The sequence below is a fragment of the Callorhinus ursinus genome, unplaced genomic scaffold, assembly GCF_003265705.2.
Source record: "Callorhinus ursinus isolate GAN/ISIS: 27379988/994484 unplaced genomic scaffold, GSC_fseal_2.0 scaffold82, whole genome shotgun sequence".
NCBI classification, from domain to species: Eukaryota; Metazoa; Chordata; class Mammalia; order Carnivora; family Otariidae; genus Callorhinus; species Callorhinus ursinus.
In genome coordinates, this window is record NW_027397144.1 from 2,817,115 (window position 1) to 2,842,248 (window position 25,134).

The 25,134-nt window shown below is 55.3% G+C and overlaps 3 protein-coding genes across 6 annotated transcripts; all 3 read left to right on the top strand.

Annotated features, from left to right (window-relative positions):
• The first annotated feature begins 1,028 nt into the window (after window positions 1-1,028).
• YJU2B (YJU2 splicing factor homolog B) lies at window positions 1,029-13,248 on the top strand. Of its 2 annotated transcripts, XM_025863300.2 has the most exons (11): window positions 1,029-1,093; window positions 3,285-3,343; window positions 3,437-3,637; window positions 4,889-4,942; window positions 6,166-6,248; window positions 7,644-7,699; window positions 9,050-9,110; window positions 9,854-9,996; window positions 10,079-10,251; window positions 12,243-12,381; window positions 12,553-13,248. In XM_025863300.2, exons 3-11 carry the CDS (start codon window positions 3,635-3,637, stop codon window positions 13,032-13,034), a joined length of 1,194 nt encoding a protein of 397 aa, XP_025719085.1. In that variant the 5' UTR covers window positions 1,029-1,093; window positions 3,285-3,343; window positions 3,437-3,634; the 3' UTR covers window positions 13,035-13,248. The 2 variants fall into 2 exon arrangements, with proteins under 2 accessions (XP_025719085.1, XP_025719087.1); XM_025863302.2 differs by lacking the exon at window positions 3,285-3,343 and having other exon boundaries at window positions 1,036-1,093; window positions 3,593-3,637.
• Window positions 13,249-14,281: 1,033 nt separating this feature from the next.
• On the top strand, window positions 14,282-23,549 carry MRI1 (methylthioribose-1-phosphate isomerase 1). Of its 3 annotated transcripts, none has more exons than XM_073887726.1 (8): window positions 14,282-14,510; window positions 14,590-14,828; window positions 15,645-15,820; window positions 17,243-17,419; window positions 17,497-17,721; window positions 19,385-19,514; window positions 21,197-21,252; window positions 23,473-23,549. In XM_073887726.1, exons 1-6 carry the CDS (start codon window positions 14,379-14,381, stop codon window positions 19,510-19,512), a joined length of 1,077 nt encoding a protein of 358 aa, XP_073743827.1. In that variant the 5' UTR covers window positions 14,282-14,378; the 3' UTR covers window positions 19,513-19,514; window positions 21,197-21,252; window positions 23,473-23,549. The 3 variants fall into 3 exon arrangements, with proteins under 3 accessions (XP_073743827.1, XP_025718956.1, XP_025718954.1); XM_025863171.2 differs by having other exon boundaries at window positions 14,282-14,474; XM_025863169.2 differs by lacking the exons at window positions 21,197-21,252; window positions 23,473-23,549 and adding an exon at window positions 20,850-20,976.
• On the top strand, window positions 20,988-23,906 carry CUNH19orf53 (chromosome unknown C19orf53 homolog). Its single transcript, XM_025863172.2, has 3 exons — window positions 20,988-21,119; window positions 21,197-21,252; window positions 23,473-23,906. The coding sequence occupies exons 1-3, from the start codon at window positions 21,023-21,025 to the stop codon at window positions 23,614-23,616; spliced, it is 297 nt and encodes a 98-aa protein (XP_025718957.1). The 5' UTR covers window positions 20,988-21,022; the 3' UTR covers window positions 23,617-23,906.
• The last annotated feature ends 1,228 nt before the right edge of the window (window positions 23,907-25,134 follow it).

Below are 25,134 nucleotides of genomic sequence, written 5' to 3' on the forward strand. Positions count from 1 at the left end.
TAGTAGTAGTAGTAGTAGTAGTAGTAGTAGTAGTAGTAGTAGTAGTAATAGTAGTAGTATTGTCAGCATTTCTCACACTGCCCTTGATAAATTGCATTTGAAGTGTCTGCGTCAACAGAGGGAAGGGTGTGTCGTTTGCTCTCTGAATCTCATACAACAGGCACCTAATAAACGGCTGCTGAATGACCAAATGAAGAAACAGATTCTGGTGGGCCCTACAGGGCATGAAAATAAACTCAAAAGCCAGTCCCCTGTGCAGAAGGCACATCCAGGCTGGTCTGAAGACTCCAAGGCAAGGGCCGGCCCACTTCCTCTGCAAAGGGCCAGATAGTAAATTTTTGAGGCTGCGTGGGTCACACGCTCTCTATTGCAACCATTCAACTCTGCTCTTGTAGTGGGAAAGCAGCCATGGACAATTGAGTAAATGAATGGACATGAATGTCTTCCAATATTTTATTTATGGGCACTAAAATTTGAACTTCATAGTATTTTCACAAGTCACAAAAGGTAATTCTTTTGATTTTTTTCCCCACAACCGTTTAAAAATGGGGAAAAAAAATGAAAAAAAAATGGACTAAGCCTGCGTGGCTTAGTCAGTGGGTGGGGGATTCTTGATTTCAGCTCAGGTCGTGAGATCAAGCACCGCTTGGGGCTATGTGCTCAACACCGAGTCAGCTTGTCCCTCCACATCCTCCCACACACACACACACACACTTGTGCACGCTCTCTCTCAAATAAATAAATAAAAATAAAATGTAAAAATAATTCTTAGATCGCTGGCCGTTCAAAAGCAAGGAGCACGTTCCATCTCCCACTTCGCCCAGGCAGACCGCGCTCCCCGGAAACCTGGCCTCACACTGGGCCAGGCTGGGCGGGCGGGGCCTGGGAAGCATCGTGACGCCCCACAGTTGGGAAGGGAAAGCCTGGATTGGTCCACTCCTTTTGGCATTTAGCCAATCAAATCAGCGCGACGCTACCTCTTAGCCCCGCCTCGCGCCAGCGTCCGCGTTACGCGAAGAGTGTGCCACGCCCCCTTGAGCGCCCAGCACTCACTTCCGGGCACTGGCACGGCGTGACGTCAGGAGGAGGGCAGGTAAGTACGCGCGGGCGGAGGGGCGGTCAGGCCTGGTGAGGGCCCCGGGTCTGGTCGTTGCTTCACCCGATCTCGGAGCCTCCCGATGGGGGACGAGCGCGCTGGGGGCCGCGGGGGATCTGCGGTTGTGGGCCCATGTCCGGAGCCGGCTCCTGTCCCAGCCGCGACCCCCGACTGAAATCCCCGGGCCCCGGCCGCGACCTCAGCCCCAGCGCCGGGCCATATTATGCCTGAAGGGCCCTTAGGTTTTTTTCTCTGAAAAACGAGACCAGTGAGCCCCTACCTCACTGGGTTATGGTGAAGATTTTGATGCTTGTAAAACGGTTTGGCATGAGAAATAATAGAAGGTACCAGCATACAACTCTGCATCAGGCGCTGGACTAAGTACTTCAACTCACTGAGTTTTGACAGCGACCCTATCAACTTGATACTTTTATAAACCCTCTTTATAGATGAGAGAACTGAGGCCCAGAGAGAAATGCTTTGCCAGAAGTCAAAACGCTAGCAAGCAGAGTCGGGATCCAAGCACTATGCCCTAAGCCAGTGGGGTTTATAATTACTCCTAACACCAAGGACCAGAGATTTCTATACATTCATCCTGTAGCCCCACCTGTGCCAGTCACTGTGGTGGTAAATCCCCTGTAAGAGCCCCAGCTCCTGAAAATGGGGTACCCTGCAAACACTTCCCAATGTCTTATTTCATTCACCGCAATCCCAGAAAGTCCTGTCACCATCATAGACTCTTTACAGGTGAGGAAATATAAGTTCAGAGATGCTCAAGACACTGGCTGAAGTCACCCAGTTGGGAAGGAGTGGAGCTGGGTTGCAGGCCCAAGGAACTGCGCCCCAAAGCCTGAGTGGGCACTTAGCTGTTTTGTTGACAAAAGCATTTTTAGGTTGGAAGTGACCTTGGGACTATCTGGTCCAGGGACACACTTTACAGATGGAGGATCTGAGGTGAATAGATGTTCAGGGTCATGGCAGAACAGTATACATCTGGAACTTTTCACCCCAACTTTGCCTCTGATCCTGGGCAAGTCTCTTAAGCCCCCATGTCCTCATTCATCAACTAGGGATAAGAGTGACATAAAGCAGACGAAACAAGGCAGTGATGTCGGAGTCGGTACAGCGCCTGGCATGCAGTAACTGGTAGACAGTACACAGCTAAGTTGGCAGAAAGTTAGATACTTCCTGACTCTAGCATAGGGAGCCAACAAACTACACCCACAGGCCAAAACTACACCCACAGGCTACTGCCTGATTCTGTACAGGCTGACAGCTAAGAATGGTTTTGACTTCATAGGTAGTTGGGAAAAATCAAAAGGAAGTATATTTTGTGACAGGTAACAACCACGTGAAACTCAAAATTCAGTGTCCATAAATAAAGTTTTGATGAAATGCAGCTGACCCCCATTTACATACTGTCTGCAGCTGCTTTCTAGCTGTGACGGCAGAGTTGAGTCATTGGGACAGAGGCAATTGGGTCCGCATAGTCAGAAATATTTACTATCTGGTCCTTGATAGAGAAAATTTGCCAATCTCCATTCTAGAATACGCTTCAGTCCCTCGTAGCGTCTCTCTTTGGTGTCAAGTAGAACTTTCTTTTATTTGACCTAAAAGTCTCTCCTGCAAACATACGGGAGGAGGGAGGTCGCCCACCCCAGCTTAAGAAGCTGTGTGTCTGATACCTGTGTCACCTGCACTAATTCTTAGGGGAGTGGTTCACACAGTCAGCATTTATCAGGGGCTAGGCACTGTCCCAGGTGCTGGAGATATAGCACAGTGTGACCTGGTGGAGGAGACAGACGGTACACAAGTAAACCGCCACAGGGCCATGTGATAGGAACCCCAGGGAAGAAGCGACTTTAGATCAGGTAGTCAGATGAGGCCTCTGACAGAGATGATGTTTGAGCTGAGGCCTGTGACAGAGAACAGACAGCTGGTGGAAGAGCATTCAAGGCAGTTAGCCTGCACCTGCTGAGGCTTTGAAGGCAGCCAGGGAGCCAGCATGACTGGAACAGAGTGAGGGAGAGGGAGAGGGGTAAGAGGCATGCTTGGAGAGGCAGGCAGGGGCCCCACAGGCTATGGGAAGGGGTTGACTTGATTGTCCAACCGATGGCAATCACTAGAGGGGTTTAAGCAGAAGAATTTATATTTTAAGATCTCTTTCTGGTCCCTGTGGGGAAAACAGACTGTAGCAGTCAAGAGCAGAGCCAGAAGACCAGGGAGGAGGCAGCTGCGCTGGTCCAGGTAAGCGATGATGGAGGCCCGGAAGGATGAGAAGTGTCAGGTGTGAAATACATGTTGGATGGAGAGTGAACAGGACACTATCTTTCTAAACAGACAAACACCGCTCTTTGGAGGATCGTCTAAGCTGCCGCCACCACACACAGCCCACAGCATCTTCTGCGGGAAGCCGTGGTCCCTCCACCAGGCTCCCCAGGAGGGCAGGACTGGGTAGGGGGTTGACACTGCACAATCCGTGTCTCATCTTTTCAGATCAGCCGTGTTGAGGGCGAGGACCGGTAGGCAGCTGCCAAGATGGTGAGTGGACAGCCTTGTGCTCATTGGGTTTCTCTTCTGGTCTTCATCAGGCCCCCAAAGTAGCTCTTTCCCTCCCTGTCCCCAAGCTGTAAGGTGGTATTTCCAAACTCTGGATCATGATCTTTTTGGTGCAGTGGTTCTCAAACTTTGCCATGCACTAAAATCATCCAGGCAGCTTTTTTCTTTTCTTTTCTTTTGATTTTGTTTTTTAAGGAGGTGAAATTCATTAACTGTTGTAGAGTGTATGATTTAGTGGTGTTTAGTATGTTCATAGTGTGGCGCAGCCACCACCTTTATCTAGTTCCAAAGCATTTCCCTCTCCCCAGAAAGGAAATCCCGTCCCCATGAGCAGTCACTCCCCAGCCCCCCTCCCCCAGCCCCTGGCAGCCACCAGCCTGCTTCCTGTCTACATGGACTCATCCATTTGGGACATTCCTTGTAAGTGGAATCATACAATATGTGGCCTTTCGTGTGTGGCTTCTTTCACTGAACCTAATGTTTTTGAGGTTCATCCGTATTGCAGCAGGAATCAGAACTTCGTTCCATGTTATGGCTGAGTAATATTCCCCTGTCTGGATCGGCCACATTCTTCGTATCCGTTCATCCACTGATGAACATTTGAGTTGTTTCCACAATTTGGCTGTTGTAACTAGTGCTGCCGTGGGCATGCGTGCAGAAGGATTTGTTCAAACACCCGTTTTGCAAGGTGCCTTTTAAAAGCCCTGTGTCCCGGCACCACACGCCAGAGCAGACCCTGTCAGGAGAACTTCTGGGGGTGGGAGCCAGGCATGGGTATTTTAGAAACTCCTCAGGGGGATGTAATGTTCAGCCAGGTTTGAGACCCACTGCTTTGGTGGGTGATGAGGTCAGTTTATTGGGGGGCTGCCAGCATTGAAAAAGCAAGACCCTCACAGCCGGGGTAAGCGTTCTTTCATAAAACCTGCACTGGGCTTCGCTCTATTACATGTGCGTGTGCGCAGTGGCAGTGTTAAATGTGTCTTGCTGTTGGTCGTGGTCCCAAAAACACTGAACGCCCTTGCTTTAGGAGAGTCTGATCCTCGTGGAGTTTTCCACAGTGATGATGGTGGTTCACCAGTCCCCAAGTCGCAGTCTCCATTCAGACCCTCAGAGCCCAGGGCTTCTCTTGGATGTCCCTCAGTCTCCCTCGTCCGGGTGCTGCCCCTCAAGGCTGCACGACGAGGTCTCCTCCAGGACACCCTCTCTGAGTCACGTCTCTCTTCTGCTTCCCAGGGTGAAAGGAAAGGTGTAAACAAGTACTACCCTCCGGATTTCAATCCTGAAAAGGTAAGGGCAGGTTCCCTTTCCCGTGTCCACACTAGCAAAGAGACTCCACAGCAGGGGCCGCAGAGCACATCATCCGCTCCTGGGGTCAGAGCCACGGCTGCAGAGCGTGGGTGGCCTCTGAGGGCTTGCTGCCATGCACTTGTCACATGGGGCTCAGGACAGTCTTTGTTCCCAGTGGTAAATGTGGCTGTGTCATCAGTGACCTTTTACTCTGGGCCCAGCTTGGCGTGTTTGCGGCAAAGGTCAGGAGGAGGTCCAGCATACGTGCTCTGTGTCAGACCCCTTCGCTCTCCCAGCTCTACCTTCTCTGGCTTCCTCTTTGTTCCCTCAGCTGTTCGCTCTGCCTGGAATCCCTTCTTCTAACCACAGGTTCCTTCCCTCCCTTCAGGTCTCTCCCCACGGAGGGCCTGCCTGACCACCATCTTGTTCTCTGTCGCATCACCTAGTGCTTTATTTCTCTTTGTAGCCCTTACAACTCCCTGATGCACCATCATTTCATTTGGATATCGTCCCTCTCCCCCTCTAGAACGTCTGCCTAAGGGCAGAGATGTCCATCCGTCTCGGTCACAGCTGTGGTCCCACACTGTAGGCACTATGTAAGGGCCTGGGGACAAATTGTCCCAGCTACGTGATCCCGGGCACGTGACTGGGCTCGCTGTGCCACAGTTTCCCCATATGTCAAAAGGGGGAACTAAAAATCAGCCCAACGTCACAGGATCCTTAAGGGGTTAAAACGAGATGACGCAGGGCGCCTGGCTGGCTCAGTCGGTAGAGCTGTGACTCTTGATCTCAAGGTCGTGAGTTCGAGCCCCATATTGGACAGAGAGATGACTTAAAAGTAAAATCTTAACCTTAAAAAAAAAAAAAATGAGGCCCGTGAAGTGCCCAGTAAGTGCTGACCGGTGCTGTCCCCCCACCTCAGCATCCTCACAACACCAGAGGCGACTACAGTCACCGTCCCCAGTCGACACATGGGGGAAACAGAGGCTTGGCAGGCAAAAAGCAACATCACTCCCCAGGGTCACACAGCTCTTTCAGCTCCTAAATGGAAGAGCAAAGATTCAAACTCATGTATTCCTGCTTCCAACCCCACTTGCTTCCCCAAGGCCTTAGTGCCGCGTGGTTCGCTGTTGGCACCCGCCGCAGGACGTGAGCAGGCGGCCTCTCAGCCGGGGGGGAGCGGGCGTGGCTGTGCTAATCGCTCCCTTGTCCTCTCCCCACAGCATGGCTCCCTCAACCGGTACCACAACAGCCACCCGCTGCGGGAGCGGGCTCGGAAGCTGTCGCAAGGCATCCTCATCATCAGGTAAGGCCCCAGCACCACCTGGGGACCCCTGCACTTTGCGCCACCTGGCATCGGGCTCTAGGAGAATTCAGCACCCCTGATTTTGTCCAGTGTCGCAGGGTCTTAATTCCAGAAAGCAGGAAGTTGCTCTATCCGTCAGCTATTGCCATGTAACCAAATGATAAACACGTAATGTGTGTTGCTCACAATTGTGCAGCTCCGCTGGATGCCTCTCTTGGCCTTGCCTGGACTTGGCTGACTCGGGCTGGGCTCTCTCACCTGTTCAGGGGTCACCTGCCTGGAGACTGGCTGGGCCGGCACGACTGGGCCCTGCTCCACATGTGTCTCATCCTCCAGTTGGCTAGCTTGGGCTGGTTCACGTGGCAGCGCCCGGGTTCCAGAAGGGAGTGAGCACAGGCATGCGAGGACTCTTGAGGCCAAGCCCCAGAGCGGGCACGTCATCCCTTCTGTCTCATTGCCCAAAGCCAGTCGTGTTGCGGGGGGTTGGGGGGGTGGTAATTCATCCACCTCTTGACAGGAAGCATTGCAGAGTCACGTTGCAAAGGGCACAGATACGGGGAGGATAAAGAATCCCAGCCATGACCGCCATTGAGCCAGGACAGTGGCCCTTCCCGCAGGGCTCTCCTTCTGTGTGTGGCCCGCTTCCCAGTGGCCCAGCCACAACAGGAAGCAGAAGCCAGCCTGTGGTGCCTTGAAGGATGAGCCCTTGTCTGCTTCATGGACTCTGACCTCCGTCTCTGCGGTGTAGCCTGGGCCTGAGTGGAGGATCCAACGACAATCATGGGAGGCCGGAATGTTGATGGAAAAAGAATCCAGATCTGAGTGCCAGCAATGGCCTCGGGGGGCACAGAGCTGAAGGTCGCCTTGGAACACCCCCCGCACCTCCAGCCCCAGAGCCCACCATGCTCAACCGCCACGGTCTGTGCACACCAGCTGCTCCCACTCTTGTCTGTGGGGCCCTCCGCTCATACCACAGTGTCTTTACTTCGCCTCATTATTCATCATTTTGTGGTCTTTTAAAATGGAAGCTCTGTCACTCCTGCACACGGACGGCCAGATCAGTGTAGCAAATAGAACCATGGAAAGAGATCCAGGGACCGTACAGCAACCCTGCTAAGCTCTGGTCGGGCCACTGCTCCGCTCAGCTCGCTTCCTCCTCTGCTCCAGTTGGTTTAGCTGACAGGGTGAGGCGTGAAGACAGGGCCACACTGGTGGAGACTCACCCGGATGGGGTGAGCCCGTGGGAGAGCAGGGTGACAGGATCGGCCTGGCTGTAGGAATGCCCACTGCTGTCTGTCCTCCGCACGCCGCGGGCTGTGGCAGGAGGTACGGGCGCGCAGACCCAGGCAGGGCTCAGGCAGACAGGTGCCGATTGGCCGTTTTCTGTTCTCGTAGGTTTGAGATGCCCTATAACATCTGGTGTGACGGCTGCAAGAACCACATCGGCATGGGTGAGCTTCGCCTGCCCTTCCTCTCCTCACCCCACCCCCGACCGTTCAGCCCCGCAGACAGCGAGCCCCTTCCCCGCCCGGCTCGTGAGAGACCGTCTCCCCCCGGGGCCTGTGATCAGGAATCGGAGAGGAGATAGGCATCCCAGTGACTGGTGGGTTGTGGAGAGCAGTGAGGAGGCCCGGCTTTGCCGCTTCCTAGCTTGGGGACCCTCAGTGGGTGACTTAGTCTCTGTGTGCCTCAGTTTACCCAGCCATAAGTTCAGATGGTATGAGTGCCCCACCTGTGTGGCATACAAAGTACATAGCACACAGCACATGTGAGGGCTCATAAACTCAAACTGCCACTGCCCTTGCTGTTACCTTTAGCGTCTGGACCCCTGTCCATGCCGCAGTTGGATGGACAGACAGACAGACATGGGTCCATGGTCCCATGGGCAGCTCTGAGAGCGCAGGCCAGTGACTTGACCCACCTGGCTTCCGTTTCCAACTCTGTGATACAGGGACCCTCAGCTCTTCATGCAGTGCCTGGCCCAGGACAGGAGCTCGCTCTGTAAATAGGAGTGGTGGCTCCTGGCATGAGGGTCCAGCCTCTCTCACAGGGACCACGGAAGAGCAGAAGGAGGGGCTGGGCCACCCCACTGCTGAGGAGGATGAGTGACACTCCCCTCTCACCAGTAGGTCCCCTGATCAGACCCAGCCAGGGGCATCTGCAGCAAAGGCCACCAGGTGCTCAGGGGACAGAAACAGGGTGCAGCCTGACACCAGAGGCGGTTTACCCTCAGGGTCATGAACTGAAGCAGCCACCAGGAAAGGAAAACTCAGGCCACACCACCCACCAGCCCAAGCTCTATTTTTGTAGTTGAAGCTGTTTTCACCCAATGAGCAAGATTAAGCAGATCAAGATTATATATCATCTAATCAATGAAAAAACAAAAAACACAGACGTTGATAATAAAAGCCAACCCTTCTTGAGCACCTGCCACGTCCCAGGCCCTATGCTAAGTGATCTGTGAGTACTATTAGCTCTGTGATTCTCACAACAGCGCTGCATGGTAGGCGTTAAGAGTCTTCCCTATTGAACAGATGGGGAAACTGAGGCCCAGAGGGCCAAAGTAGCCGGCCTAAGGTTGCCTAGCTGGAATGTAGTGGAGTCTGGATTTGAACCTGGACCCTCCTGCTGCCCACCCACCCTCCCCTGCGGCTTGAGCACCTGTCATGGAGCCTGGACATGGCTCTTTCCCACCTTGAATTTTAGGGCCCTCCAGGGGTGTCCCTGGAGGAATACCATCCCTTTCTGCCCCCCACTCAGGAAAAGGATGCTGAGCCTCCATTCTCTCCCTCTTCTCCCAGGTGTTCGCTACAATGCAGAAAAGAAGAAGGTTGGCAATTACTACACAACCCCAATCTACAGGTACAGGCAGCCTGGTTGGTGTCTCAGAGGGATGCATCAGATAGCTGCAGGGCGAGGGGGCTCCAGTGGTGTCCGACTAGAAGGTCAGCCATTCCGTGATGGCCATTTCCTGTGGTCCGTTCCTGGAAACTGTCCTGCTCTGTCAATCGGGGCACATCCCCTCTGCCTAGAACCCTCCATGGCTCCCACCTTCCTCAGACTAAAAGCCTGAGCCCTCCCCATGGCCCACAAGGCCTTGCACGTTCGGCCTGGTCCCCTCCCTATCCTCACCTCCGCCCACTCTCCCCCTCGAGGTCCCTCACACACCCCAGAAGGACCCCCTCCTTGGGTTTCTGCTCCAGCATCACCTCTGAGAGAGGACTTTTCCAAAGCAGCGCTCACCACCCGACACTGGTTGCTCGTGCATTTGCTGCCAGTGTGGCCCCTGCTAGAATGTCAGTCCCTCCAAGAGCAGGCTGGCATCCCTCACTGCTGTGTCCCCAGCAGCTGCCGCCCAGCCTGCCACAGAGCAGCCTGACTCGGGAGGGGTTTGTTGAACGCGTGAGTGAAAAATGAACAAACACCAGACAGCATGTCAGTTCTGGGCTGATAGGACGGTGTCTGTCTCACCCACGGCCCTAATCCCAGATGCAGAGCTTGGTGTGTAGTAGGTGCTCAGTGAGCACTTGTCACGTGACGCGCACAAACAGAAGGAAGCAGGCGGGGGTGCCGGGTGGCCTGACTTCCGCCCTCTGCCCACCCAGGTTCCGGATGAAATGTCACCTCTGTGTCAACTACATCGAGATGCAGACGGACCCCGCCAACTGTGACTACGTGATCGTGAGCGGCGCCCAGCGCAAGGAGGAGCGCTGGGACATGGTGGATAATGAGCAGGTGCTGACGACAGGTGAGCACGGGGCGTGGGCCCCAAGGCCAGCCGTGAGGCCGAGCGGGAGCCTGAAGGCCTTGCCACCTTCTGGCTATCACAGAGCACGAGAAGAAGCAGAAGCTGGAGACGGACGCCATGTTCCGCCTGGAGCACGGTGAGGCTGACCGGAGCACACTCAAGAAGGCCCTCCCCACCCTGAGCCACATCCAGGAGGCCCAGAGCGCCTGGAAGGATGACTTTGCACTCAACAGCATGCTGCGGAAGAGGTTCCGGGTGAGTGGGGGCGCCTGCCTGCGGTCGGGACCACGAGGGAGCGGGCGTCGCTGACATCGGAAGGGGGAAAATGCAGGGGCAGCCGTCGCCATACCACGTCCTAGCTCTGAGCCACGTCCCTACCTCAGGGCACCCACGGGGAGCCCCAGCTTGCCACGCACTTACCTGCTGCTCAGCTCATAACACACATTTCATGGATCCACTCATCTATCCCAAAACGAAGTCCATAGATCGGCAGCCCACCCCTACATAGATCGGCAGCCCACCCCTACATAATTGCCAAAATCATCTCTGCAGTGCCCTGTCGTTAAAAAAAAAAAAAAATTTTTTTTCTTTCAAGGGAAAGTCACCTACAATGAAATGTAATCGTGCACGTTTCAGTATACGAATGTTTGGCCAAGACCCCTGCCCTGGCATGGAGAGTCACCAAGGGTACAGGGGCAAATGCCGACCCCTGTCCCCAGGGACACAGTCCTGGCTCGAGGACACCCCAGGGCCCTGCTGTCAGTGACCACAATGGCTTCTGAAGTTGTACCAAAGATACTGGGCGGTGCCACGTCACAGGGAGTCAGGGCCCAGGGTCAGATGAGTGTACCATGAACGGATTTTTCACCCTCTCAGGCATCTGGCAGGGCACCAGAAGATCCTGCAGGACGTGAGAACCTTCCCTCTTCCCTCACTCTTTGGGGCGCCTTGTGCCCCCCAGGCAGGCAGGAGCTTCCCCAGCAACCGCCATGGAGCGCAGGCTGTCACCATCCTACAGCTCCTGTCCCTTCCTGTTTCCTTTGCTGATTGTTCTGTGGTCATTATTAAGAGTAAAACGGCTAGTTTTCTTACTAATTATTTGTTATCAAAAACATACACTTCCAGCCGGTCCTGTGCCCTGAGCTATGTGTCCCCTGCCTTCTGGGTGTCTCCCCATGAGGTGTCTAAGGACCCTCAAACATACAAGCCGCCATCTGGCCCTAAGCCACCCACCTGCATCTTCCCCTTGTCGGCAATGGAGGCATCTCTGTCCTTCTAGGGGCTTAGCCCCCAAAACCTGGAGTTGACCTTGACTCCCCCTTCACCCCTGTCTCTTGTTGGCAAATTTTTCAGGGTCTGACCACTCCCACAGCTCCCATCATCTCCTGCGTGGACCAGCACAGTCTCTCAGCCCTGGTCTCCAGGCGCTCACCCCCACACCCCACCCCCACACACAGTCTGTTCCCCACATGGCCACCAGGAGGCACCTGTGAATACCTGAGTCATTTCACATCTCTGCTTAGAATCCTCCCTGACTCCCACTTAAAATAGAAGCCACTGCCCTCCGCACGGCCCACAGCCTGCATGGTCTCACCTCCTCCCTCCCGACTGTTTCCACCTTCTCCTCAATCACGTTATTCCAGCCACACTGGCCTCCTCGCTGTTCCTCAGCCACCCGAAGCACGCCTCTGCTTCTGGGTGTTTGCACAGGCTGTTCCTTCTACCTTGGAACACTTTTCCACCAGATACGCACTTAACTCCTTCATTCAGACATCTTTTCTCAAATGTGACTTTCTCGGGGAGACCTTGCCTGACCCTTCCCGCCATCCTGCACCGCCATTTACGGTTGAACCCCTCGCTCCCTACCACCTTCCCGGCATTCTTTTTCTCCTCGCCACTTTGTCTCTCTCACCCTCTAGAATGTCAGCCACGGGAGGGCAAGGGTTTGTGTCTGCTCACTGCTGCATCCCCAGTGCCTAGAACAAGGCCTGGTACAAGCTGGCCGTTCTGTGAATATTCATGGGACGGATGAGCAGAGGACTGAACAGTGCGCCTATTAATGATGCTTGCATCTTGCACTTGCTGAGTGACTTCTGCATCCTGGGCCCTGTGGGAGGCCCTTTCCTCGAACGAGCTTGAAGAAGAGGAAGCTGAGCGGAGGGACACAGCCCAGGTCAGCGGGCAAGGAAGAGGCAGGTCTTTGACACCCACCATACCTTTCCCCCACCCCGTCCCCCACCACACAGGAAAAGAAAAAAGCCATGCAGGAAGAAGAAGAGAGGGACCAGGCGCTGCAGGCTAAGGCGAGCCTGGCCATCCCACTGGTGCCTGAGACAGAGGACGACCGCAGGCTGGCCGCCCTGCTCAAGTTCCACACCCTGGACTGTGCGTGGGGAGCCAGCAGGCGGGGGGGGGGGGGGGGGGGGGGGGGGACTGGGCAGGCAGAGATGGGGGTCCCCGGCCACGAGTGGGCTGTGGGCAGGCCAAGGCAGGGGGCAGCTTTGGACCTCCTTCCCTCTCTTCCCTCCCTTCCCTCCCAACCCTCCCAACCCCCAGCCTACGAGGACAAGCAGAAACTCAAGCGGACAGAGATCATCAGCCGCTCCTGGTTCCCCTCGGCCCCGGGACCCGCCACCAGCAGCAGCAAAGCTGGCAGCGTCCTGAAGAAGCTGGCCCAGAACCGCAGATCAGCACCGGCCTGCTCCGCCATCACCGTGGGAGACCTGGGCATCGTGCGACGGCGGTCCCGGGAGGTCTCAGAGAGCCCCCAGCACGCAGCAGAGACCCCCAAGTCTGGGGAAACATGGGTGCCAGAGGGGAACACCCAGGATGGGCCCACATGCCCCCAAGACTGCTCTCCGGAGACAGCCGAGACCCTCAAGAGCAGGGGACCTCGGGGGCAGGAAGGGACTTGTCGGGACAGGCCCCGGTCCCCGCCAGGCTCCTCTCCGGAGGCAGCCACCCCCCAGGACACGCCACACCCGGGCACCCTCAGCTCCTCTCTCGTGGCTGATTACTCCGACTCCGAGAGCGAGTGAGCCGTTCTGGGAACCGGACCTGCTCCAGAGGCTGCGGCGGGCCCAGGAGGCCACTCAGACTGCAGCCCTGCTTGCCCACCAGCCCTTGGAGAGCTCAGACGCTGCCCCTCCCCAGACCTCGCCTTCCCGCGGCGGGGAAGATATTTATTTGGTCCTGGAGAGGGTGTTTGTGCCTTGTGGGACAACATCCCAACATTAAAGCCCTGCTTCTTTGTCCCTGCCTCAGGTTGCTAGATGGGCCCAGGGGCTGTCTCTCCCACCCCCACCCAACTGAGCTTCGGGGACCCTCATCAGCCAGTGTGATGCTGCTGCCGCACCTGTGGCCCCAGCCATGATCCCCACCCGGCCTGATGAGGGTTTCAAGGTGGAGGCTCAGGTTGGTCTGCAGTCCAAGCCGACTTCCCAGAGAAGGCAGCACAGGCTGAGGGCGAAGGGTGGAAAGGGAACCAGGCTGCAGGAACCCCACAGGGAAGGCGGTGGAGGGGGGTGCTGGGAACATAGGTGGTGCCTGAAGCGCCTGGGCCTGGGGTACGCAAGTGTGGGGGTTTTCGTTATCCCCAGCCTGCAGGGATGCCTTGGAAGGTCGTGAACGAGCTCCCCTGCCCCTTCCCTACCATGATGCATCTTTTGAAGGGAACTGGCAAACTGAGCAGAAAAGGGCTCAGAAACAGCAGGGCATCCACCCAGAGATGCTGCCTGCCCCCTCCCCCTAAACCGTGGACAAGGAAGATCATTTAACAAGCATTGGTGGGGTGTTTGCAGTGTGCCAGGCACTAACCTAGGCCCTGGGGATACAGTGGTGAACCAGACACACGGCCCTCTTGGGGCTGAGGTTCTGGCCAACTTCTTATTTGTGCCTGTCCCTCAGGGGAGATGGTAGCCCCAGTGGCTGTCCCCAGCCCACCGGCTTTTGCTCCCTGCCGGGATGGGAAGGTTTCGGGGCAAGAGTTAGACCCCTCAGTCCTTGGAATCCCCCAATTCGGGCCTTTCTCTCCTTGAGACCACCTTCTGCACTCGCTCTGGCCAAAGTCAGGCGCCTAAGGGTGACTTGGGGGATCACGCTATGAGGCCCTAATTCTCTCCGGCTAAACACAAGGCCTAGAATCCAGTAGTTGCTCCATAAACGGTGCCATCGGTGGTTTCCAGGAGGCGGCTAACTGCCCAGACTAACCGGGAAAAGTAAGGTGGGATTAGTCGCGGGGTCCTGCGGGTTTGCTGTGCGCATGCGCCTCCTTGGGGGCGGGAGCGCGCCGGTCCCGCCCCCTCCTCGCGTTCCGGGCCAGTCCAGCGTGCTCGGGTCGCCCCCACTGCTTCCTGAGTGGCTGTGAGCGAGGCGGTGACACCATGTCCCTGGAGGCGATCCGCTACTCTCGGGGCTCGCTAGAGATCCTCGACCAGCTGGTCCTGCCCCAGCACAGTCGCTACGAGGCAGTGGGCTCGGTGCGCCAGGCCTGGGAGGCTATCCGCGCCATGAAGGTGGGGCCACGCGGCGGAGCGGCGGGGCCGGGGGGGGGGGGGGGGAGCCCCCGCCTGACCCCAGGATTCCCCCCTCCAGGTGCGCGGCGCCCCGGCCATCGCGCTCGTGGGCTGCCTCAGCCTCGCCGTGGAGCTGCAGGCGGGCGCGGGGGGACCGGGACTCGCCGCGCTGGTGGCCTTCGTGCGCGACGCGCTGAGCTTCCTGGTCACCGCCCGGCCCACCGCTGTCAACATGGCCCGCGCGGCTCGCCACCTGGCCGAGACCGCAGCCCTGGAGGCTGAGCGCGAGGGCGCCACGGAGGAGGCGGTCCGAGAGAGGTAGGGGGACCTTGTGCCAGGCACTGCTCCACGTGGAGGCTATTAACTCATTTTTTCGCAGAGCGACCCGTTTTACATATAGGGAAACTGAGGCAGGCACGGCACATCAGTCCAAGGCCACACAAGCAGGACTAAGAGCCCGCCCGGACAGCTGGGTCCCAAGGTTCTGGCACTCAGTCCCTTGACTCTCCCTCCCCAGAACACGCCCAGCCCCAACTGTCTTAGAGGTCCTTTTCCGAGCCACTGCATTCTCCTGGTTTTTGCTTTTGAGGAATTTTGTTTCCTGTCCTGATCCCCTCCCTGCCCTTTTGTTTTTCCACTCTCCTCTGCTGCAGCTCTGTGGTTACCTTCCGGGTTCCTTGACCCCACCAAGCTTACTCCTGTCTCAGGCCCTTGGCATATGCTATCTCTGCAGGCGGCTATCCACAGAGCTAACTCTCCATCAGGTTTCAAATTTCTGCCTTTCCCACCGCCTCACATAACACAGTTCATCTCCTGTGCTCTGTCCCCCGATTCGGCTGCCTTCTCCTTCACTTCATTAACCGCTCACCACCTGCTTCCCCCACCCTACTGTGAGCTCCACAGGGGCAGAGATTGTTGTCCTATTCATTGCTCTGCACTCCCACACACACGAGGTAAACGTGTTGTGTGAGCAAATGGCGTGACAGGTGACAATAACAGAAGCGTGTCCGCCCCCAAAGCCTGCAGAGGCTTTGAGCAAGAGGGCTGCTGCCCAGGAGTGTTGGCAAGGGAAGAGGGGCTAGCCTGGGCACGAAGGCCTGGTGGCTGGTGCTGAGAGCCTCTTGTCGGCCCCAGAGTGATACGCTGCGCTGAGGACATGCTGGAGAAAGACCTCAAGGACAATCGGAGCATCGGGGACCTAGGAGCCCGCCACCTCCTGGAGCGGGCAGCTCCTGGGGGCGGCAAGGTGACCGTGCTGACCCACTGTAACACTGGTGCACTGGCCACTGCTGGCTATGGCACAGCTCTGGGTGAGTGGGCATCCATGGGAATGGGGAAGGGGCCTTTTTGGATGCTAGAGAAAGAAACCCTAACCACTTTACCCACCAAAAAGATGTGAATTTATTCTTGTACACAAGTGTTTAGGGTGTTATCTTTAGGTATGGCTGGATCCGGGGGTCAAATAGTGGCATCAGGAGCCATCTGTCCCTGTTCCTAAATTCTTCCCTCCTTGGCAGCATCATTCTCTGCTCCACAGGTCAGCAGGGAGGCTGCTAGGGTTCAGATCATGAAGAGCCAAGTCTCTAAGCTGACAGTGCCAGAAAAGGCTCCTTGTATTTCAGGGGCTTTAATGGGGTCACTTGCTTATCCAGGATCAATCAGTGGGTCCAGCCCAACCCGTGTGCCTAGAGAATGCGCAGGATGCAAACTCCAAGAGGACTGAGAAGGGAGGGGCTCCCCAAAAGAAAGCTTGGGATAGCTCTGACCAAGAGATTTGACTACCTGCCTGGGCCCTGCCTTTGTGCCTGGGGACTGAGGCCTTGATGGCAAGACACCGATTTATTCACTAAACAAACATTGTTTAAGAACTAGAGTGCCCCACCATTCCTGCATACGTGCATTCCTTTATCTACTCAGCACTTACTAAGCACCTACTGTGTGCCAGGCACAGTTCTGGACACCGGGGACCCACCACTGAACACAGTAGACAAAATCTCTGCCCCGAAGATTAGGAAAGTAGGAGAAACAAACACAACCAATCAATAAATAATGTGTGCTGTGTTCAAAGGTGGTAAGTACTAAAGAGAAAGCCAGGAAGGGGTCGGAGGTGTGGGGTTTGCTGGGGGAGACTGAGGGATCAGGGAAGGCCTCACCGAGAAGATGTTCTGAGGACCCATGTACCCGGCAGAGGGGACAGCCACTGCAAGGGCCTGGGGATGGGACTGTGCCTAGTGAGCCTTTGGTGAGCTGTGCTTCTATTTTTTTTTTAATATTTTATTTATTTGGGGGTGCCTGGGTGGCTCAGTCATTAAGAGTCTGCCTTCGGCTCAGGTCATGATCCCAGGGTCCTGGGATCGAGCTCCGCATTGGGCTCCCTGCTCAGCAGGAAGCCTGCTTCTCCCTCTCCCACTCCCCCTGCTTATGTTCCCTCTCTCTCTCTCTCTCTGTCAAATAAATAAATAAAAATCTCTAATATTTGTTTGAGAGAGAGAGAGAGAGCAGTGGGGGAGAGGGAGAGAGAATCCCAAGCATGCTCCACGCTCAGCACAGAGCCCGATGGAGGGCTCGATCCCACAACCCTGAGATCACAACCTGAGCTGAAATCAAGGGACGGACATTCAACCAACTGAGCCGCCCAGGTGCCCCTGAGCTGTGCTTCTCAACAACGAGCCACCCTGCCTGTGTGTCACCTTCCGTCTCATCCTGACATCCTGGTGGGCCGGGCCCCACAGGTGTGATCCGCTCACTGCACACCCTGGGCCGTCTGGATCATGCCTTCTGCACGGAGACCCGACCCTACAACCAGGGAGCCCGGCTGACTGCCTTCGAGCTGGTGTACGAGCAGATCCCTGCCACTCTCATCGCAGACAGCATGGCAGCAGCTGCCATGGCCCACCAGGGCGTGTCAGGTGTGTGGGCGCGGCGCCGGGGGGTGGGGCTCCGGGCGTCCAGGGCCAGGTTATGACCCCAGCATCTTGCTCCCCAGCTGTCGTCGTGGGAGCCGACCGCGTGGTTGCCAACGGTGACACGGCCAACAAGGTGGGAACCTACCAGCTGGCCATCGCCGCCAAGCACCACGGCATCCCCTTCTATGTGGCTGCCCCCAGCTCCTCGTGTGACCTCCGTCTGGAGACGGGCAGGGAGATCGTCATCGAGGAGCGCCCAGGGCAGGAACTGACCGACGTCAACGGGGTCAGGATTGCAGCCCCCGGTAAGCTCTCCCCTTAGAGGGATCACCACAGTGCCTGGGCACCCCCCTTTAGGCACCGTGGCCCCTTCACGGGGCTGGTGGATTTAGGGTAGAATCAGCCTTCTGGGGCATAAGCAGCTTTTTCCAGCCATTTCTTGGAACAGAAGCACCTTGAAGGTCAGATTCAAGGTCAGAGTGTACAACTAATGAGTTAGGAGACTTAAGGCAAGTTGTCCTGCTATTCTCCGTCTGGGTTTCCTCCGTTGAAGAAGAAATGAGAATACTGCCTTGCGTAGTGCCTATGGAGAGACACTGATGTTCTCGCCTTCCTCACGCCACCTGGCTGCCATGCGCAAGATGCCTGCATTCTTGCATCCCCCAGGGCCCCAGTGTTCACATCTGTAAGATGAGCGCTTACTACGGCCCAGCTTACAAACCCCAGGGTTGTCAGTGAATGCACCCACGTGATGTGGAGGACAGTGCCTGACCCTTGCTTAGCGCTCATTAGATGGTAACAATTATGGTTGAAATCTTTTATGAAAAGGACCCAGTTAAGATCCCTAAGCACCGAAAATACTGTGGGGCTGCTACCTCAGAGTCCCAAGTATGGAGCTAAGGCAAAAATCACACTGTACAGCTAAGCAGAGGGAAGTCCCAACATTCTGTTGTTTTGTACTCCAATTCGTTACAGCATTTTAAAAATAGATATATTAATTCTATAAATTTTTTTCCTTCATTTTGTTTTTGGTGCCCCTGCTTTCCGGGAGGCATAATGAGCACTGGCCAAAATCCCTGTGAGCAGAGAAAACAGAGGCCACCAGTTTGCAGCCTCTCGTGTAAAAGGTTATTACTCTCAGCAAATATTTTTGAGTACCTGGCCGATTCTCGATGCTGTGCTAGGGTGCCAGGGACACAGGAGTGAAAAAGATGTAAACGCCCCTGCACTCATGGAGCTGACAATCCAGTGGGAGAGATAGACAACAAACAAGATAAATACAAAACCACAGTGTATGTTAGAAGCGGGTGTGAGCGCAGGAGAAATAAACAAGGCAAGGACGGGCATGGGAAGTGTCAGTTGCGGGAGATTTAGACACAGTGATTGGAGAAATCCTCGCCGGGAAGGTGACATGTGAGCAAAGACCTGAAGGAAATGAAACCGTGAGTCACGTGACTACTGGAGGCAGAGGGGACTGCCCGTGCAAAGGCTCTGAGGTGGGTTCTTAGAACTTCTTACAGAGACCCTTGGAGCCGGCAAAAGTGGGGTAAGATGTCTATAAGACTTCTTTTTTTTTTAAAGATTTTTTAAATTTCTTTGACAGAGCGAGAGCAGGAACACAAGCAGGGGGCGTGGCAGGGAGGCTGATGTGGGGCTCCATCCCAGGACCCTGGGATCATGACCTGAGCCGAAGGCAGACGCTGAACGACTGAGCCACCCAGGCGCCCCGTCTATAAGACTTCTAAGACTTCTTGGACAATGACAGCCCAGGAATGGGGGGTGGGGGTCTAAACTAGTTACTGGGTGCTAAAGCCCCAGGTAATGCCTTCATGCACTTACAGAGTGAGCATCCCCAGATTGTCAAGGATTCCCCAACTCATGAACCACCGTGGGGGAGACAGGTGACAAGAGCTTGAGAACTTGCACAGAGCTAAATACCTGCTCTTGCCTCCCCTTTCTCTCCTGCAGGCATTGGGGTTTGGAATCCTGCCTTTGATGTCACCCCCCATGAGCTCATCACTGGCGGCATCATCACAGAGCTGGGGGTCTTTGCCCCTGAGGAGCTCCGGGCAGCCCTAAACGCCACCGTCTCCTGAGGGTAGGGACCCCTAGATGGACCCCAGAAGTAACCAACCTGACTCTCCATAGTCTGCCCCCATTCCCTTAGGTTTTATAATAAACCTCTTGAATGGCTTGCCCCCAAATTGATCTTCTTCCCCAACCACCCTTCTTCCTAGAGTAGGGAGAGCACACAGGGCCTTTGCATGGCTCTTAAGAGCCCTATAACTGGAGCCAGTCTGCCCAAGTTCAAAACCCAGCTCAGCCCCTTTCTCTACAGTGTGGTCTTGGCCAAGTCACTTCCCCTTTCCATGCTTTGGTGTTCTCATTTATAAAATGGGGACGATACTAGCACTGCCCTCGTAGGTTGCTTCAGGGCTAGAACTAGGGCAGTGCCTGCGGTACAGAATTGTAGAGGGGACACCGAAGAGCTCAGTAATCAAGATAAATAAATAATAGCTTCCTGAATTATTTTTTATTTTTTCTAGAGAGAATGAGAGCGTGAGCTGGGGGTCGGAGCAGAGAGAGAGAGAGAGAGAGAGAGAGAGAGAGAATCCCAAGCAGAATCCATGCTCAGCATGGAGCCCGACACGGGCCTCAGTCCCACAACCCTGAGATCATGACCTGAGCTGAAATCAAGAGTCGGACATTTAACCAACTGAGCCACCCAGGCACCTCCGATTTTTTTTTAGAAGATTTTATTTATTTATTTGAGAGAGAGAGAGAATGAGAGAGAGAGAGCACGAGAGGGAAGAGGGTCAGAGGGAGAAGCAGACTCCCCGCTGAGCAGGGAGCCCGATGTGGGACTCGATCCTGCGACTCCGGGATCATGACCTGAGCCGAAGGCAGTCGCTTAACCAACTGAGCCACCCAGGCGCCGATTTTTTTAAGTAATCTCTACACCCAAAAATGTGGCTCAAACTCACAACCCCAAGATCAAGAGTCACATGCTCCACTGACTGAGGCAGGCAGCACCCCTAAAATTCTTTTTTTTTTTTTTAAGATTTTATTTATTCGAGAGAGTGAGAGATAACATGAGGGGGAGAGGGTCAGAGGGAGAAGCAGACTACCTGCTGAGCAGGGAGCCCGATGTGGGACTCGATCCTGGGACTCCGGGATCATGACCTGAGCCGAAGGCAGTCGCCCAACCAACTGAGCCACCCAGGCGCCCTAAAATTTTATTTTTAAATGTTGAGAATGCTATTTATATTGATTACTGAATTTTAGGCACCCTTAGAGTTTGCACCATTGAGTGCCTCAGTCACCTCACCCTAGTCCTAGACCAAATTTTATGTACAAAGGGCATAAAACTGTTTTACAAAACAAATGAGTCCTCAGTAAATGTTATCTTACCATTATAACCTTTACTTGGAAGTTTTTGCGAAGGTTTGCGTACGATCCGCTCCTCTGGGCGTCTGTCTCTTTAATGCTTTGCCACGTTGTGTCCCGTGAGCCTTTGCGCCCTGCGGCCCCGCTGTATCCCGTCGTGCCTTGCGCTTTCCGGCTGCGATTGCTTACAACCCCGCCTTTTCCGGCGCATGCCAGATCATGGCGCAGGGGCAGCGCAAGTTCCAGGCGCGGAAGCCGGGGAAGAGCAAAGCAGCGGCAGCGGCCTCAGAGCGGAACCGGGGCCCGAGGAAGGGTGGTGAGGAGCTGTCAGGGTTCTGGGGGGCGAGGAGGGCCTGGAGCTCCCCGGCCTCATGCTAGCGCGTCTCTTCCCAGGTCGTGTGATCGCCCCCAAGAAGTCGCGCATCGTGCAGCAGCGAAAGCTCAAGAAGGTGAGTGTGGGCGTGCGAGCGGCGAGGGAAGGAGCCTGGAGGCCCGTGAGGGGCGGAGGATGGTGCCTGGACAACTCAGCTCTCTGAGTCTGTTTCGACCCCTGTGCCATGAGAAACGGGACATCACATACCACACTCAGCGGGCCTCGAAGGAGCAAGGCCTGACGCGCAGAAAGCGTGAAACGCACGTTAGCTGCTCTCGCTGTTACCGTTCTTTAATAGAAGTGGGGAGGGGAGGTGGCGTGGCAAAGTAGAAACCCCAGCTTTGCAGAAAGGCAGTGCTGCGTGCGGTCGCAGCTCCAACAGCTAGTATTTCTTCACCCTGAGTCTTCTAACTTGTAAAATGGTCATAGTAATAGCACCTTTCTCCCAGAGTTGTAGGGATTGCTTCCAACCCCGCCTTTTCCGGCGCGTGCCAGATCATGGCGCAGGGGCAGCGCAAGTTCCCGGCGCACAATACGATGCCATGGGGCTTGTAAAGCGCCGAGAACAGCACAGGACACAAGTGAACGTTAGCTGCGTTGGTTGTCATTTTTGTGGTTGTGTTTAAATGTAGCTTCTTTATATAGGTGGGTGGGGTGAGTTTACAAAGAAGTTTAATTTGAAACTGGTTTTACTGGAGTCAGATTTGAGTTCCAATTGTACTCCACATTAACTAATGTGTAATCTTGAGCAAATCGTTTCGTTTCTCAAACTCAGCATATCCAAAACCAAGCTTCTGATCCTCCCCTCTGCCTCCCAGACCTGACCCTGCCACAGTCTTGATTCAGCAAGACTCTGTCCTTCCAGATACTTGGGATCATCTTTGATTCCCCTCTTCTCTCATATCTGGGTCAGATCCCATTCTTTTTGCTTTTAGTATTAATCTAGAATCCACCCATTTCCCCCCTACCTGGTCCCATCCCATCAGCCACCCCCTGGACCAGTGCAGGGACATCCTCCTGGATCGCCTGCCTCCTCTCATAGCCACCAGAGGGCGCCAGTGAGCACCCAAGTCTGGTCTTCTGCTCAGAGCCTTCAGTGTCTCCCACCCTACTTCAAGAAAAGCCCACATCCTCTCCATGGCCTGCAGGGCCCTGCATGATCTGCCCCTGTCACCTCCCTGCCCTCCTCCTACTCTCCCCCTTGCTCACTGGCCCCTTAACTGTTCTTATCCCACCTCAGCACTTCACTGGCTGTTTCCTCTGCCCAGATTCTTCTCCCAGAAATCCACACAGCTTCCTTTTTCAGAGTCTAGTCGGACTGCAGGTGGTGCTTCTGAGCAGCTGTCTCCGATAACACGCATCCCTCACTCGTCCCATGTTCTTTCTTGGATAGCAGCGCTTACCTTCACCTTAACCTAGTGGGTCGTGGGCATGTATGTCGTCTCCATACGCACGGGTATGGCTGAGTGCCAGCTCCCAGAGGGCAGAGATTTTTCTGTGTTTTGTTTGCTGTTGTGTCCCCTGCACCCAGGTATGTGACAGTCATGGTGGTCATGGTCCTTGGAACTCAGGCAGGACAGGGCAGTTTGGGAAATATGATTAAACTACCAGTTTGGGGGCGCCTGGGTGGCTCAGTTGGTTAAGCGACTGCCTTTGGCTCAGGTCATGATCCTGGAGTCCCGGGATCGAGTCCTGCATCGGGCTCCCTGCTCAGCGGGGAGTCTGCTTCTCCCTCTGACCCTCTTCCCTCTCATGCTGTCTATCTCTCATTCTCTCTCAAATAAATAAATAAAAATCTTTTTAAAAAATAAAATAAAAATAAACTACCAGTTTGGGACCCAAACCCCTGTGCCTTTGCTTGCTCACGTCTCTGTGTCTCGGAGCTCCAGTTCCCCCATCTGCCAGGCGGAAATGACATGGGCCAGGAAGGGACTGCTGCCTGGAAGCTGAGACCAAGCGCTCTGGGCATGCAGGGTTCCAGTCTCCCATCCTTCACCTGTTTGGGGAAGCCTGGACAAGTGCCTCCTCACTGCAGGAACCTGTTTCTTCATCTGTAAAATGGAGATGAGTAGAGGTGTAAAAGCTGAGGTCCAGAGATGAGAACAGGATTTTTTGTGTGTAACACCCCGAAGGGTGCAGGACAAGACTTAAACCCCAGACCCTCAGGTGCTGTTTCAGGGGGAGTTGCTCATCCAGCCCCCTGTGCATGCTCGCCAGAGAGAGGGCATTGGGTCAGGCGCTCCCCTCCCTCCACCTCAGGTTCGAGTCTCATTGCCCTGTGGTTGCCCCCCACCAGGACCTGGAGGTCGGGATCCGGAAGAAGATCGAACACGACGTGGTAATGAAAGCCAGCAGCAGCCTGCCCAAGAAGCTGGCGCTGGTGAAGGTTCCCGCCAAGAAGGAGGCAGCCTCTTCCTCCTCCACCAAGACACCTTCCTAAGGACCCCAGCCCATTGGAGGCCATCGCCACAGCCTCTGTGCTCAGCCCTATGCAGGTGACCCCACTGTGAGAAGCCGTGCTCCCCACAGCCTCGGGTGACATGCACCTCAAATTGCATTGGGGGCCTAGCCCATGAGCAGGTGATCAGCAGATCTGGAGTGCACTGGTCAGCTTCCCAGGGTGCCAAGGACTCCAGAAGGGAAGGAATGTTCACCAGCTTCCTGCGTCCCCCTCCTCTGGTCTTGTCTCCCCTGATTTAACCCAGAGCAATAAACATGACTGTGATTCCTCCTGCGTTCCCATGCTCCTGTGAGTGGGGACCAGGTGTCCCAACTGGGTTAGTCCCAGCGGTTCCCACCAGAGACCAGCCGTGTGCCCACGGAGGGACAAATGGGCTTCTGCACCTTCAGCCCGGGAGCTGGAGGCAAGTCTTCGCCCCTCCCGCCCTGGGTGACTCCCACCAACCCCCTCACTTGCCTGCGTGCCCAGGTCACCACCTCTGCCAGAGACAAGCCAGGCATCTTAGGGAACGACTCTCCCACCCATAGGACAGATGCTGACACCGCCTGGTGGGGTCTCAGTGCTAGTTCTCAGCACTTGTGAACTGCTCAGGGCCACCTTGATCTTGAAAGCCCTAACAGCTTGTATTTATGTAGTACCACCAGTGGTCCAGGCACCATTCTAGCGCTTCCCTTGCAATGGCCCAGTTAGGCCATGTCAACGTTACCGAGCAGGGATTTGCACAGCCACTTGCAGGGTCCCCACTCCCCACTGACCAGCTGCTGTCTCCTCCAGACTGAGACCCTCTCCTTCTGCCTCTTGGAGCCCTCCGTCATTCCCGGTTGGCAGTCGTGCCTGTGAATCAGCCAAGAATCTGACAGCCTTCCTGCCCTCCCCCTGCTGGGGTGTGGGGAGCGGGTCACGGCCCAGGAACAAGGCTGCAGTCGGGGTGACACTGAGCTGCTGCCTTGGGGGAGGTGGCGGCACCTGTGGGTACAGGCAGCCACACCTGTGAGTGACTGGCTCCCAGCCAGCGAACCCACCGCAGTCGGCTTTTCTGGGTCCCACACAGTGGTCAAAAATTTCTGAACTAAAATTTTTCTACAAGATAGGGGACAACCACTGTGGAAAACAGTTCAGTGGCTCCTCAGTAAGTTTAGCCTAGAATTACCGCCTGACCCAGCCATTCCACTCCGAGCCACATGCCCAGAAGGACTGAAAACAGGGACTCGACTCGACAACAGCTTGTACGTGACGTTCACGTCACCTAAAGATAGCAGCAACCCAGGTGGCCGTCAACAGACAGTGGGGAGCATGTATGTCTGTACGAGGAGTGTGCTTCCGCCGTAAAAAGGTATGAAGCGCCCACATGCCACGACATAGATGCACTTCGAAAACATGCTGAGTGAAAGAAGTCGGCCGCAAAAGGCCATGTGCTGTAGGATTCCATTGATGTGAAATGTCCAGAAAGGGCAAATCCACAAGAGAACAGACCTTGATACGGGGGTCCATGGTTGA

Bases quoted from the DNA above. Each gene is read 5' to 3' on its own strand.
- MRI1 (XM_073887726.1), top strand. From the start codon at position 14,379: ATGTCCCTGGAGGCGATCCGCTACTCTCGGGGCTCGCTAGAGATCCTC. The intron at 14,511-14,589 runs GTGGGGCCACGC...TCCCCCCTCCAG, and splicing joins AGGCTATCCGCGCCATGAAG to GTGCGCGGCGCCCCGGCCAT. The intron at 17,420-17,496 runs GTGTGTGGGCGC...CTTGCTCCCCAG, and splicing joins GGCCCACCAGGGCGTGTCAG to CTGTCGTCGTGGGAGCCGAC.
- CUNH19orf53 (XM_025863172.2), top strand. From the start codon at position 21,023: ATGGCGCAGGGGCAGCGCAAGTTCCAGGCGCGGAAGCCGGGGAAGAGC. The intron at 21,120-21,196 runs GTGAGGAGCTGT...GTCTCTTCCCAG, and splicing joins CCGGGGCCCGAGGAAGGGTG to GTCGTGTGATCGCCCCCAAG. The intron at 21,253-23,472 runs GTGAGTGTGGGC...GCCCCCCACCAG, and splicing joins AGCAGCGAAAGCTCAAGAAG to GACCTGGAGGTCGGGATCCG.
- YJU2B (XM_025863300.2), top strand. The intron at 4,943-6,165 runs GTAAGGGCAGGT...CTCTCCCCACAG, and splicing joins CGGATTTCAATCCTGAAAAG to CATGGCTCCCTCAACCGGTA. The intron at 6,249-7,643 runs GTAAGGCCCCAG...CTGTTCTCGTAG, and splicing joins CAAGGCATCCTCATCATCAG to GTTTGAGATGCCCTATAACA.